The sequence below is a fragment of the Harpia harpyja genome, chromosome 4 (genome assembly GCF_026419915.1).
Source record: "Harpia harpyja isolate bHarHar1 chromosome 4, bHarHar1 primary haplotype, whole genome shotgun sequence".
NCBI classification, from domain to species: Eukaryota; Metazoa; Chordata; class Aves; order Accipitriformes; family Accipitridae; genus Harpia; species Harpia harpyja.
The window spans coordinates 53,658,782-53,674,288 of NC_068943.1; the positions used below are offsets into that span (position 1 = coordinate 53,658,782).

General features: G+C 39.7%; 1 protein-coding gene across 2 annotated transcripts in view; it reads left to right on the plus strand.

The window, feature by feature from the left end:
* Window positions 1-15,507, plus strand: part of PLCB1 (phospholipase C beta 1) — a 420,728-nt gene that overhangs the window by 317,427 nt on the left and 87,794 nt on the right. For both annotated transcript variants that reach the window (XM_052784065.1, XM_052784066.1), the window contains exons 13-19: window positions 88-172; window positions 666-843; window positions 7,307-7,377; window positions 7,986-8,082; window positions 11,902-11,986; window positions 13,072-13,196; window positions 14,218-14,372. In XM_052784065.1, the coding sequence (XP_052640025.1) occupies window positions 88-172; window positions 666-843; window positions 7,307-7,377; window positions 7,986-8,082; window positions 11,902-11,986; window positions 13,072-13,196; window positions 14,218-14,372 (796 nt within the window). The remainder of the gene's footprint in view (window positions 1-87; window positions 173-665; window positions 844-7,306; window positions 7,378-7,985; window positions 8,083-11,901; window positions 11,987-13,071; window positions 13,197-14,217; window positions 14,373-15,507) is intronic.

Consider the following 15,507-nt stretch of genomic DNA (forward strand, 5'->3'; position numbering starts at 1 on the left):
TTTAGGGATATTAGATATTCCATTACTGCTGCTTTCACTCTGTAGCATTAGTAGGACTCATTTCTTTCTTTCTTTTCTCCCCTTTAGCCCTAAACAACAGGCAAAAATGGCAGAGTACTGCAGATTAATATTTGGAGATGCATTGCTTATGGATCCATTGGAAAAATACCCGGTAATATGGTTTGGTATTTATCAGATCACAAAGATCTGTGTGAATTGTTATTTAAGTGTTTCAGTCCTGTGTCATTCTTCATACACGGCCTTTCAAAACAGAGTCTAAAGGAGGGGGTTAAACAACGTGAGCTGTTGGTGACTTAAGCATATAATTTCTGATGCAGAGATTGTTCTGATACAGTGAATTGTAATCTTCTAAATGCAATTGATTCTCATAGCTGCCATTTTATAATGTAGGCTTTCATATTTGAACTAATACTTATTTCAGTTATTGCTGTAGACATTTCATAAAGCATTTTTCTTTTCTTCTTAAGTGCCCTCAGTAGCCCTCTTTCATTTAATGTTGAGATTACCTCTTGTGCAAAATACATTTCATTTTAACAGGGCTTACAGAGGTTACAAAATTATCTTGCACCATGTGGGCCCTAAGAAATTACCATAAGCTCGTTTCTTTTGTTGTTGTAATAAATTTCTCTTTCTTTTCCTGCAAGCTTGAACCTGGGGTTCCTCTTCCAAGCCCCATGGATTTAATGTACAAAATTCTGGTGAAGAATAAAAAGAAGTCTCATAAGTGTGCAGATGGAAGTGCAAAAAAGAAGCTCTCAGAGCAAGCTTCCAACACGTGCAGTGATACGTCTAGTATGTTTGAACCTTCCTCCCCTGGAGCAGGTATGAATTGAATCTACAAATATATTTCTCCCTAAAACACAAATGCTTAATTATAGCTATCATTCAGTCCATTTACATTGCTCTAGCAAGGTAAAGGTACACCAGTGTGGGCCTTACTCAGTAGGAAACAACGCTAAGTGTCATTGATCCAGGAGTCTGTGAAGGCTCATGGCTGAGGAATCACTTACGGAGTGACTGAAAGCTCAGTGGTGTGTAATAACATTTATCTGCACTGCTTAGGAAGTAGAGCAAGCTGCCAAGTCCTCCACCGTTCGGTGCCTTTTCTATGTTCCCAAGCCTGATACCAAATATGAATGTTTTCTGATTTTTGTTGCCTCAGAGATGTACCTACCATTTGGTACCCTTTCGGACTTAACCCATTGCACAGGAGAACTGCAGTGGTTCTGCAGTGTCTTAAGATTTAGGGTAACTGTGAGTGAGATATCTGTTCCTCGGGCAGGCAAGGCTCAACCCGCTGTTGTCTTGCATTACTTGGGAACGCATCACAGACCTCTGTGCAAAGTGCTATAAAATGTTCTTCTGTTCCAGAGATAGAAACAGGCAAAAATATTACTGCAAACAAATATTTGTTACCATCAGGAATTGTAGGGAATGTAGCCAATGGAAAGCAGTGTATTACATTTGACTTGTTCATTATTAGCAGAATTTTTAAAATCAGAAATGAAATAGAAAAGTTACTATAATTTAATGCATGTATTCTGGTAATGCCTAAGTGATCTGCAGGGGACCATTGTGAGTGTTGGTATGCAAAAATTAGTAAGAGATGGTCTTTGTTCTGAAGAGCTTAAAACCTAACTAGAAAAGACAGAGAGAAGTGCAGAGAAAAAGATAAAGTACGGATTTGCTCTAAACCACAGGAGCAGATTAGCAGCAGGACAAACAACAAAATCTGTATATCCTGATTCCCAGCCCAATTTCTGTTCCCTGCACTAGAATTTCTTCTTCCTTTTAAGACTGAAATTTTGGATTGCTAAAAGCACAGACATTTATGCCCCAGTAGTAGAATACTTATAGAGCAAATTGAAAGCTTTACTGGAATATAAGTTCATTACCATTTGCCATTAAAAAACTTTTTTCCATTGTTTGTAATATTTTCTAAACTCTGATTAATTGAGCTGAAATTTTTCATGCTGGCAGTTTGCCTCAAGCTGAATAAAGAAAAAAAAAATCCTGCTGTATTTGTGGATAACACTGTTTATCCTTTTAGAAGCAAAGAAAGATTTTTCAACTATTGTGTTAAGAAACTTTGAAAAGGGCATGCTTTGGAGTAGGGCTTGCATTTCAAAGGAAGATTCATCCTGGTGTCAGGAGTGATTTAATACTGTTTTCTTGATTTGCTTTAGTCAAATCCCAAGCAACAGAAAAATAAGTGTGTGTATGCCAACTGACTCCTTTCCAACAATTGAAATCAACCCTGGGATCCTACTTCTACATTTTTGTTACCAGCACATAGTAAGAACCCAATGGCAAAGTATACGTCTTGCTTTCTGAGTGCCTGATCTGCATAGAGGGTAACAGCTTTATCTTTCAGGAGCCTCTCTGTGAGCTTATATAGGAAAAGACCTGGGCTGTGAATCTAGATGTTGATGATGATGCAAGGCAGGGAAGTCAGTCCCATAATAGGGTGTGTAATTTTACAAATTAACTGTGAAAATTATGTCTGTATTACCGAAATAACAACCTCTGTTAACTGTAGATTGTGAAGATGAACACTTACAAATTAGAAAATGCTAGAACTGAGATTGCAAAATTGATGTGGTCACTTGGTTCATCTGTGACTGCTGAAATATATTACTTGTAATCCTTCTGTCAGCCGTTGTTTCTCCTTTAGGACCTATGCCTCTTTTGGAGAATGCAGTTAGTCAATATTTTTTCTCTCTCTGTCATTCAATACTTGATCCTAGATGTACCATCCTCATCTTGCAGTGAATTTCTGTGGGGGTATCCAGGCTGCATATGAGCACTTGACAAACAGCAGTGAATTTATCTGAACAATACCTGTGGGAAGTGAAATAATATTAAGCCAATTTTATCTAAGGACAGCCAAGTCTGAGAGGGCTTAAGAACAGTTTAGGGGTGACTGATAAGGAATATCCAGTATCTGATTTTTCAAGAATACTTTGAATTTTTAAGTATTCGGAGCACAGCTCCAGAGATTTCAGCTACAGCTTACAGTTATGAGCACGCAGCATTTCTGTAAATCAGATGCCAGATTTCTGTCTGTGAACATTTTAAAAAAAAAAATTATTCACCATTTTATAAGACTGCTGTGGCAAGACCCAGTGAAGAGCATGGTTCCATGGGGCAGTGCTCAACAGTCACCATGACACCCTTCTTTTCACTGCCTTGTTCCTTATGTGCATCTCAATATCAGCAACATGTGATGCTGGAGCACTGTAAGCATTATGCTCCTCTATACCCCGTACCAATTCCTTTCTGGAGCACGAGAGGAGTAATGCAATGAAAGAGTCACTAAAGGAAGCCTAATTCTTAACATTTCTTAACATGAAGTGTTTCAATACTCCAACCTCAATATAATCTTTACATTTAGCAAGTTGGGCATATTATTCAAATAACTGTATTGTATTGTGTAGCTCCCGTCAGAATTACTGCTGATTTCGAGGAGAAAGTTGTGCTGATTTAGCCTTCTTGAGATTTTAAATGAGTTTTTTCACAGCAGTGCAAAAAATACTCAGATTCATACTTCAGTTGATAGCAAGCTTTGCTGTGTCTTACACTGCTTGAGGTCAGATTTAAACCCAAATAAACCATTCTTCTGATATGTTTAGAAAACATACCATATAAAAGCTATGTGGTGGTGATATAGTAGCAATAGTTAAAAAAACAATTCTGAAAAAAGCTTTGCAGAATGGCTTGCAAGATGTTCATGAAACTGATGTAAAAAGTAACTTCAGTAGGGCGTATAATATCTGTCAGTGGAAAAAGCTTTCCCTAAAGGTACAGCAAAGCTGGCAAAGCAGAAGAACCATTTCAGAGGTAACACTTGTGACATAGATTGTAATTTTGGTAAACAAGCATCTCGGACCTGGCTGTTTTAGCACAATGAATACAAGTAAATAGGCAAGATTTTCAAGGAAGTTAGATTACACTGCAAAAAGAACAGTGGCAGTTGTGCAGGTACATACATTTTACCAAAAGTAGGCCTATACTGGAAGTAGCCAAAACTTGCTAATTGAACAGTATTTAAATTTTCAAGCAAATTGTTAATTTCCGACTGATAGGATGACATTTTTGTCAGAGTAGTGGATGCTGCAAGGAAAGAGTCATGGGGAAACAGAGAGAGAGGGTAGAATTGGCTTCATCGTTTCATGGTGACTAAATAGAAAACTGGATAAAAAGTTTTAGGCTCAGTGTATGTAAATGCATCGGTACATTGCTGCTGCATGCCAGCTGAGGCCATGGCCCACTGTTACAAAGTAAAATGTTTTAGCAAACTGAATGAAGTTAATTTCTTCCTTTTTAAAAATCAGCAAATGCTGATGATGTACAGCCTGTGGAAAAACCAAAAGGTGATTTCCCCATCAAGATGCTGGTGGCTGCCTAAACATTCTAGAGCTAACAAGCTGCACCAGCAGGTACCACATTTATAATCCATTCCGGCTGTTATATTAAAGGGATCTGAGAAAGCAGATTACCAAATTCCTCTGAATTTCAAGCAATGTATAACCTTTATTTCCTTAGCTCCCGATATCTGTCACACTGCTGAGGCATGGTGAGAATGGATAATATTTAGCACTCTACTTCCTCAACCCTTGCTAATAGGGATTTGGCTTGTCATTCCCGGCTCTCCTCTCCTAATCATCTTCCATTCAGTATTACTGTGGTGAAACCCACTACCCATCAGTTGGGATTCAGCCTCCTTTGTCCACTTGTTACGTTGCCCAATGAGCACTTTTATGCCTTCCCCATGCTGCTCCACTCACTAGGGGCAGCTCCTTGAAAACATCCTTGAAACTGCCCCATTACTCCACTGAGAAGTTTCCTGTGCCCTTCTGCCTATGAGCGGCTGACAGTATCTGCGTTATAACTTACCTATTGTGGTAGGAGCAACATCTTTTTATTTCTTGTTATTCTCCTGTCTGCCTCTGTCCATGGGCAGGCTCTTGTCTCGTACTTGGAGGGCAAGCCTTTGAAGCAGGGCTTTCTATTTTCACTGTACTTGTATACCACATATCATGGAGAGGTCCTGTCCTGACCTGGGTTTGTAGTCCCACCTAAATGTAAATAATAGTTATGCCATTACAGCTAGCTGTCCCTTAGATAAGCTCACATGTACGCACTGGACTTGACCTGCAGCACAGCTGCATGTGCTAGCCCACGTGCATTTATGGTACACAGTGCCTGTGCCCTCCTGGGAAGGGATGGGAGTAATGGCATGGGGCTGATCCCAGCACCACTGTGGGAGGGTGAGCATGAAGGTGTCCGCAGCACAGACATCTCCTCAGTCTGGCCAAGGCTTGCTCTGACTGTGTCCCAGCAGTGTAACGGGAAAAGAAGGTTGGGCTTGAGCATAATACCATGCTGCTGGGTGAAAGGCAATGCAGATGTAGTCATGCTTTCTAAAACACTTACTAATTTTTATTCTGTTTGCAATCCTGTGTATTATTTGTCCTGGTTTTGCTGTTTGATGCAGAACTTGAAAATGAGATCTGATCTCCTTGGGAGTTTTCCTGTTAAGTATTTTTAAATAAAGGAATAATGTGTTGTGTACTTTCCTCCCTGGACACTTCTAGGAAGAGCAAGCTATCATCTACCTAGTACCTCAGCAGTGCTAGTTGGCTGAAATCTGCCCCATGTCCCCCATTTTGTGGACTGTGAAAAGTGTTATTTTGCCAGCCTGGTTAAATCAATTGAGAGCTTCCCATCCAAAGATTGTCACTGCAAATCCTGTGAGAGCTCGGCTGGCTCTTCGCAATGTATTGAGGTTCCCTGAGCCATCCCTTGAGCCTGTTGAGCAATCATGTTATTTTCTTCAATGAAATGTTCAGGAAGAAGTGTGTTCATGAATAAAAGTGTGACATTTCAACATCTGCATCTGGAAGGAAATGCAGCCTGGGTAGTCATCTTTTGGTTGTGAAAGGCACGCTCATTTAAATCGTGTGCTCTTCATGTTCAGAAGGGGCCCACTGGGCATGATTCAAGGCCTGCTGGAACAAAGAGGAGTTTCTTTATTGACTCAGTGGGCTTTGGATTAGACCCTAAATTGACAGGAGGAACGGAGACTGAATTACCATTCTCCAGAGTGTTTGGGAATGCTGCACAGTGGTTAGATCTTTCTGCTGCCAAAATAAAATTGCCACTGCTGAAGAAAGCTGAAAGGTTTGTGGAATAAAATCTTCAGGGAGAGCTGTCAGTCTTACAGGTGTGGATAGGTGACTGCAGTATAAGTTAAACCTTCTTTTCCAGAGTCTTCTTAAGATGCACCGTGTATATTTTACGACAGCCAGACCCACAGGAGGAGTTACTAAAGAGAAAGATAAGCTTGATATTCCTTAATGGTTTAATTTCTGGTGCAACCAAATCAAAACATTTTAGAGGTGAGGGGAGGCATTCGTTAATTAACGATAAAGAACCTTTGTCTTGCCCATAGGAATTTGATGAGTACACCGCAATTGGGAGCAAGGCATAAAACGTGTTTTATTTGGTCCCATTTACTCCATCAGTACATTTTCAGGGAAAGCATGAGTTTTACACATCTTCTTCACATTATTTGGTTTGCACTGCCCTCAGGCGGTGCATTTGAGCTATGCCACCAGAGTCCTAACGGTAAGGCGCACCAAAGCAGTTTGTGAAGGGAATTAATTGAAGTCAAGCTATTGCAGTTAGGCTCCTGTGCCAAATACTCCCAGCTGAGCTACCTCAGTACACGTACTGTGATACGTTCAGAACAGATGGATTTTGCTGAACAGCCCCTGATACCACAGCACATGAGAATCTCATCAATTTTCATGCATGATATCTTCACCCCATGCATGCTGTTCTGTGTGCACTTCCCAGAGGGGGTGACACATTCACAGAAGGTCCTGCAGGGGTCTTGCAACAGAGAGGGAGTTTGAACTCACATTTCCCAAGCTCCAGGGCTGTGCCCCAAACATGGGAACATCTCTTCAGAGTAGTTTGTGATACTATACCCACACTGTGCATACTATGCACACCACAAAGCTCTTTTCTCATGATTTCCAAACACTGAGCATCCAGCAGCTGCAAAGGAAGAGTTTTTGTTTGGTTGGGCAATAACTTAGCAGTGCTGAAGATGGATGAATCCCTCGAGACAGTGTATTTGATCTGTGCTGTGACAAAAAGCACATGTATAATGCAGTCTCCTTTAAGCAGTGCTACTTGCACATCTTTCTTGAATTTATCGCTGGTAATTGTAACTATTGCTTCAGCCAGTAATTATCTTCTGTTTAAAACTTTTCAGGAGAAGCAGAGATTGAGAGCGATGATGATGATGACTATGATGATGACTGTAAAAAGTCGTCGATGGATGAAGTAAGGGGGTAGATATGTTTTATGGTGATGGGTTGGTTCCAGCAGTTGTGGGTTGGCTTGTGTTACCAAGAGTGGGACTACCATCTAGTGGAGAAAGGGGGGCAGAGCACTGGGAAACACACCAAGTTTTTGAAGTTGGTTGTTAATTGGTTTGGAAGCACATCTTTGCTTTATTTATTTATATTTTCATTTACTGAAGAATAAGCATTAATAGCACCGTAGGTGATCTGGTTTAGACAACTGCTTTTGGTGTATTTATCATTGTTGGAAGAAAAACTTGACATCAATAACTTAGAGCTATATTTATTATTTATCCAACGGTATCGATAAATGTGCTCAGTGCTACGCATGCGTAAAGGTAATGCAGTCCCTTCCCTAGGAGCCACGTAAAAAGAATGAATACAGCAGCAGCTTAATTAAACACTTAAATTTTACAGCAAATTTTCTTCTTTACTGTGTGATGCTCCCAATGTGAGGCATTGACTTCACTAAGCCAGGATCAGTGAAAGATATCACAGCTGATGGAAAAACTGGGCTTTGGTATTTGTGGCTTCTGATGGCCACCATGGACAGATCAAAACAGCAGCATTTTCCTTTCTCTGTCCTAGGGTACTGCTGGAAGTGAGGCTATGGCCACAGAAGAGATGTCTAATCTGGTGAACTACATTCAGCCTGTGAAGTTTGAATCATTTGAAGTATCAAAAAGTAAGCTAAGCTAAGCACGAGCAACATCTTATACTGAAAATTACCTAGCAAGTGTTTGGAAGTAAGTTCTGGAGAAATGCTGCTTGGCTTCCTCACTGTTAGACATAGGCACACAGACAGAAAATATTCCCTTGGTATCCAGCCAAATAAATCCATATTTATTTTGAAACCTGTATTAGTCTAAATATCAAACTTCATCACCAGTAAACATGCTGCCATTCCAAAAACATTTTTGAAAATGTACTTAGATTGTCTTTGTTGTCCATGACTGAAGAGTAACTTAACCAGTTTGAGAAAGGTGGTCATAAATATTCCTCTGGATTGAGCAAGTCCTTTATATTTTGCCTCTGCTACTTTTATAGAGGATTCAGGGTAAACAGAATCTGCCCTTCCCCATATGCAAATTGACTCTTTCCTGCCTCTGTCTATCATATAGAAAAGGCCATAATTTAATCCCCTGCTAGCTTTTATGGAAGATGCTTGCTATTAATGCACTCAGTGGCATCCTCAGTAAACACTGCAACATCTTTTCCTTTCTTGGTGCAGAACCCCCTACTGTTTGCCTGCCCTTTTTCACTTTGTTTTGACAGGTTTCAGTATGCTCTTGGAGCTTTTTAGTTAAAAAACTTTATAGCATTTTAATTCATTATGGATTTGTGGAGGCCTTGGCAGAGGATAGGTAATTGGTGCCTTAGTCCATATCTGAATACAAGATTTTGCATTTACTCATGATGAATAATAAACATATAGAAAGTTATCTACCTGTTCATTTATATGTGGGTATTTATACAGACATACACACAAGCATTCACAAACTCGTGGAGAGAGCTATGCCTGTTCCCTATAGTAGTGTCCCTTTGGATGTTTATAATCTCCTCTAGCTCTAATGAGAATTGGAAGAACACAGTGGGAAGGAGATATTCCTTCTGGAAAGGAAGCCATGTGAATCCTAGCAGGACAAGTTGTTGCAGCTGTTATAAAATTGTCATGTGTAGTTTTCTTCTGTTCACATGCCTGTGCCTTTCTGAGTTTTGTCTTTTGTAAAGAACTGCTGCTGTCCAGATTTTTTATCCTAAGTCTTGATGTGACCTTTGATCAATCATACTGTTTCTGTGAACTCATAATGTTAAGGAATTAATATTTCTGGTGTTTGTGTCAAAAAAATCATAATGTGGTAAATGCGGCCAGTTCGTTAAAGCAGTGGCCTTACGTGGTAAATGTTGCTGGCTGGTTAAAGCAATGGGCACTACAGCATGACTTGTGGGTTCTGGTCTTAGTCCTGGCCTGGACTCACTGCTGGACCTTCATTAAATTCAGCAAAGATGAGCTGAATAAAGGAGGAGTTAGATGAGGATTTTTTTTTTAATTTGCTGCCTGCGCAGTTGTTGCCCAGATTTTATTTTTGTTCACCTGACTTCATTTCCCTAAGTGTAGAGCTCCATACTTGTCTTTTATACAGTTTCATCATTTCAGTGTTACAACATTTTTCTGATTTAGTATTTTCTAATTTAGAATTTGTTTTGATTTGTGGTCCTGGCCTCTATGGTGATGATAACAATATCTCACTGCTTCTATCATTCACACATTTTAAAAGTGCGTTTTCTGGTCTTGCATCCAGCTTATTAACAGAAATATTGACTAGCACTGGATCTGTAACAGTCCTCTGATTTCCCTTACTAGATATGTTCCCTCTCTCTGACAGCAAGTAGCTGTAACTGTATTTTTTCAAGTTTTTCGTATGTTTTTTCAATCAGCTGTTTATCTACTCCATAGTAACTTCCTCCTGATAAGATAGCACCATGTAATGTATCATGAGAGAGAAATGGCTCTCCCGCACAGTCTTTTCTTCAAAGGGCAGGTTTCTTAATCCTCTCCAGATGCTACAAGGAAATAATTGTTCTTATTTTAATTAGGAGTTTGGTTAAGCCCTGGACGTTTAGTAACCAAATCATTTAACAGCTACCAGTTCTGGTTTCCTACAGCTGCTCTACTTTAAGATAAGGCTGAGAGATACAGTATATTACTACAACAAATTCTAACACCTATATTCTAAATGGAATAAAACCGCTATATATGCGTGTTGCTAGTGCTATCCCATTAGTAAAGGGGAAGGATGGAATAAGAATAATCTCAGTGCCTTTATAAGGAGCTGAGATGGAGCTGAGCTGGCTGGAACAGAGTCTGGAGAAAGAGAGGATATTACTTGTTGGAAAGGAAGAGGAGTGGTAAGAGAGCATCCTCTAGGGAACAGCAGGAATCTTTTGCCCTTAGGAGATAACAGCTATGAATAATGGCAGTAACATGATGGTTGCTAATTAGAAATAGGGACAGGCCATAATAAAGTCTGAGTCCCAGCTGTCCTAGAGGGAGAGAATCACTTTTGGAACACCATGGTCATCCTCTGACTCTTCAGCATACACTGAGAATAGTTTGTAGTTCACAGGCTGGCAGCACATTTTCCTCTCACGTTGGCCAAATAATCTAGCTCCTCATTTCTTTGGATCCACTGTTTCCTTTTTGGCGTCCTGTAAGGAAAGCTCCCACCTGTTTCTGTCCTGCTTCTCTCTGCAAGTGCTTTTGTTCAGTTTTATGCCTCTCCTGCAGCTTCGCAGTTTGACTTCAAGGAGCTAGCCAGGCTGGCCTCCTGGCCATCCCTGGATTACAGCAGCACAATTACTTCTAAAACCGGATGAGGGCAAGCCTTTTCTCTGCCTTATTGTTTGCTTTTGATAAAGTGGTGAGGCTAGAGAGTTCATGTTTCAACACAGGCACTGTTTCCCTCATTTCTAAAGGGAGCGCTGCTGTGATATCTAATGGTTATGACCTCCCAGCACTGTGGCCCCTTCTAGGCAATCTACATAGCTGATGGTGATGAAATGGGAAGCTGTTATTTTACAGGAATCCTTACCTTCTGTACAAAAGTGTACAGGAAAAAATACTGAAGCTACAAGGGTCTTGACTTAGGCTCTCTGCTACAGCATGTCGCATGGGTACATTGAAAGGCTGTGCACACATCAGGCTAAGGTGAGTAACAAATGATACACAAATGAATGTTTAGTCCTACGGAGTTAAAAGCTTAGGAGGAGCCTTTCACCACTGTCAGGTCAGAAATTTTGACAAAATTAAAGAGGTCATAGAAGCTCCATATTAGTTCAGGGTGAGGTCTGACAACCTGCTGGGACATGGGAGTGTACCTTCAGGCTTGATTAGATAGCAATGTTTCCATGACTGTTTGAGACAGGTGTGACCTTACCCTGACATACTGAAGATAACAAGAACTGCTGTAGGCACAGCTAGCACACTGCTTAGTTTAATCTGATACGGACATTAGTTATTATAGCTTCAAATTGGCTCAAACCCTTGCATCTGTCTGCAAACACAATCTAGAGATCCAGCAGGGCCCTCCGAGTTCCCCACAAAAGCTGCTACAATACCTCCGTGTCACACCTGTGAGCTTTGGGTTCTACCTCTCAAATATATCAACATGGTATTTTGCAAGCAAACATGAGAGATCTCTGCCCGTGCCCTGACTTTCTGTTGCCTGCAGCTGGTACAGTAGCAATCTCAGGCAGTACCAATGCCCTTAATTTGGGCAGTGCTAATGGGAGTTCAGATGGAGCTCTTGAGTACGTGCAGGGTGAGCTTACTGCTGTCAGCAAATGATTGTGTATGTAAATTCTTTGAGATCAAAGTGAAATGAGCTGGTGAATAGAAGATGGCATAAGGGGACTGAGACTAAACCTGTTGTTTGTAGCTCATGTATCGGATACGATTTCATGCTCTAATGTGTCACATTTTATTTCCCCTTTAAACTTTCAGAACGCAACAAAAGTTTTGAAATGTCTTCCTTTGTGGAAACCAAAGGGCTTGAGCAACTTACGAAGTCTCCTGTGGAATTTGTGGAGTATCCTTGACTTTCAGAAAGTTGCTTTCTTAGCCTTTCTATATCTGAGATCTGTTACAGGGCTTTATTGAAATTTAGAGACAGGAGCTGGGGAAATAGGGAACCCAAATGAAATTTGTAGATTTGACTGTCTTCCTAGATGAATTAATTGGCCTGAGTTCTGATGAGCTAATTTAAAAGCTGGCATGAGTCCTTGTGCTGTGGGCTAGGACTAGAGGGAATAGGCATAAACTACATATTGAAGACCTGATACTTTGGATTCTCATTGTTAAATTTATCATCCTATATGAGGTGGTATGAGTTATGGTGAGCAAATTGTCAGAATGCGGCCGACTTGGTTTTTTGCAAAGTGATATGAGAAAGTTTACTTTCCCATCATACATCTAGTTCTAAGAGCACTGAGCTGTTTCATTACCACGTAATTCTTTTTTTTTTTAAATAACTTTCAAAGAAAAGCTAAGGAGCATTCTGTTTAGACCTTTTGATGTTTCTCAATATCTCTTATCGTGCCTGCAGTTAAGAATGAATGGTCAAGATAAAATAGTGCCTTAAAGAAGATTAATGGAAAGCTATTTCCACAGATAACCTGCAGCATGTTCTCATCTCTGAGATTTGTCGACTCAACTGTAAGAAGTGTACACTCATCATTTCTGTCTGTATGTGGAGGCCAATTCTAATGCTTATTCCAGAAAAGCACTTTGTAACTGAGCACCTCTTCCTGCTCCAGAGGAAGATTTGCTGTTTACAGTTAATTGGCCTCTATAAATGCAATCTTAGGAAAATGCCAAATTAGTAACCATAATGATAAATGAAATTTTATGAATGCTATGTTTTTGATGCATATGCCTGTGCTATTTCCTTGCTTATTCTGAGTACTCTGTACAGGAACAAACAGCACCTTTAATTACCCTGTATTTCTCATATCTCCTACAAAATTGTGGACCTCTGGAAGCATTATGGTTGCAGAAATCAAATAAGGAACCCACTGCCATTCTGTAAAGAACCTGCATTTAAATATTGCAGTTGCACCTCTTTGCAAAGTGATTTTTGTCATACGTACTATATCTTAACTACTCACCATTTAGATACAACAAAATGCAGCTAAGCCGAATTTACCCAAAGGGAACACGTGTAGATTCTTCGAACTACATGCCACAAGTCTTTTGGAACGCCGGCTGCCAAATGGTTGCTCTTAATTTCCAAACTGTAGGTAAGTTATGCTGGTCTCTAGATTTTGTAAGCTGTACATTTCCACTTCTCTGGTACAGTTTCTCATTCGTAGGTAGGAAAGGCTTTATGTATCAAAAGATGTCTAGTGATTGAATGATACTACAAAGCAGTTAATGAATATCTTTAAGAGGTGTGTGGGTTTTTTTAGCTAGGAATATTCATAATTACCATGCTGTAGCTAGTATAATAGGCATACATGATGCCCTCCATATTGTTATCATTTGTAAGTGGTTACCACTGAGCAGCATTTCAGATCTGGGAGGGATTTTTTTCCTATGTCTTCCAAAATCTCATTGTATCAAGACATAAGGGACTTAGATAGCAAATTCCACTTTAAAAGTGAGTTTTTAAGAAACAAAGACATTTGGGCTCCTAGATGCACAAGTCACTTTTGAAATAGAAATGTGTTGTCTTCCAAGGCTACGTCTGTTCCGAGACATATAAATATTTCCGTCTACTGCATACCAGAACATATTCTGGTCATGTTCTGCCTCTGGGCATATGGTACCATGGTATCATTCCCTTTTTCCTTTCCAGTTGTGCCCATGAACATACCACCTTTTCATGGAAAGCAAAACCCCACACAGGCTGGGAGTCTGCAGAGTAATAAAAACCTCTTTGGGCCAGTTTCAACCAAGTATCAGGCACCCAGTGTCTGTTGTTAGAAGGGGTTGGAAACATAAGTACTCTGCTGGGTTGGGTACAACAGTACAATCAGTACAACACTGGGGTACTCAAAACCTAAGTGTCAAGGCTTCTTTTAAAATTTGAGAATGTTTTCTATTGAGTAGTCTCTGATAGGTGTTACAGATGTCTTTTTCTTGTCAAAAGAATCCAAGAGGGGGCTACAATCACAACTGAAGCCTCTAAAGCAACAGTGTGCCATAAATAGATGTTTACATTACAGTCAGTTTGAAATTACAGTAATTGTTATTATTTTATTGCTTTTTAAATTGTTATCTATCCAGAACATAATTCTTATCAATATTTTTAACACCTAGATTTGTCTATGCAAATAAACATGGGAATGTACGAGTACAATGGCAAAAGTGGATACAGGTTAAAGCCAGAATTCATGAGAAGACCAGACAAACACTTTGATCCATTTACTGAAAGTATAGTGGATGGAATAGTAGCTAACACCTTGTCTGTCAAGGTATGTACGCAGCTGGTGAAAATGCTCTCATGACAATGTCAGAGCATAGATATATTTCTGCTGTGCAGTGGCCTAGCAAATGACTATACTAAGTCAAGAAAATAAAATGCATTTCATTTCATGGAGTGATATTTCATTTTTAAATACTGCCTCACATTTCATATTGTAGGATAAATAAATGTATTTTTATTGTATGTATTCTTTTCCATAGAAGTAATTGGGAAGTGAATGGATTTAAGAGTAGTTTGGCTGTGGTTTTAGTAACAAAGGGCTGAATTTAAAACATGCTGTTATGAAGTGGTAGGTTGGACTAGAATAGCTAGAACGCTACACTGTTTAGTATATATGAATTTTCTGGTTCTCTCTAAGTTCTCCAGTAGAACTGTGGAACCATAAATGTCAGCTGCAATTCATTGCCAACTTGCTTTTCTTCGTTCCTTTGTAAGGACCTCTAATGATGTTCAAGGATTGCCAGGAATCTGCAAATTGAGAACTACTTGTATGAATGTTTAGAGGGATAGATTGTATTGGCTATGACAGGATCACAGATTTATACTTGGTACATGTCTAGTTATAAAAACATAAACTTTCTGAAATCCTGTTATTCCTTTAATGGACTTGTCCATTACAACAGCATCCGTATTATAGAATCCACCTGCAAAATTTCCTCCTGTTTTCATTGAGAGAAAACAAGTATTTCCTCTCAGACTGCAGACACAAGCGTAGCAGAGCAGTGCTGTGAGGGATATGAATAAAGTAATAATCTGATGACATGCATTGGTAAAAAAAGATGACTGTGTGGGAATGACCTTGGTAGTGACCTGTAATCATGGAAGCTTTCAGCTCCTCCTGTGGGTTTAGAGACGTTTTGTTGTGCTATTTTAGTAACTGGAGGTGGAAGTCATTCAATAGCTATTAGGAGGTGCACAGCATTTTTAACAGGAATGAGCATCCAGGAGTCATGAAACAGCTGTCAGAAGTCAGCTGCTTCTGCCTGCTTGGTGAAGACTCCGCTGATTATAATGTCAATGCCCATACAAGATATAGCTGAGAACGAATTAAGATTTGCTTTAGGCAAGCCTCAATTTGTTAAGGTACAGTGGCACTGCTACGTATTCCTGTGCATTTTCAGTTT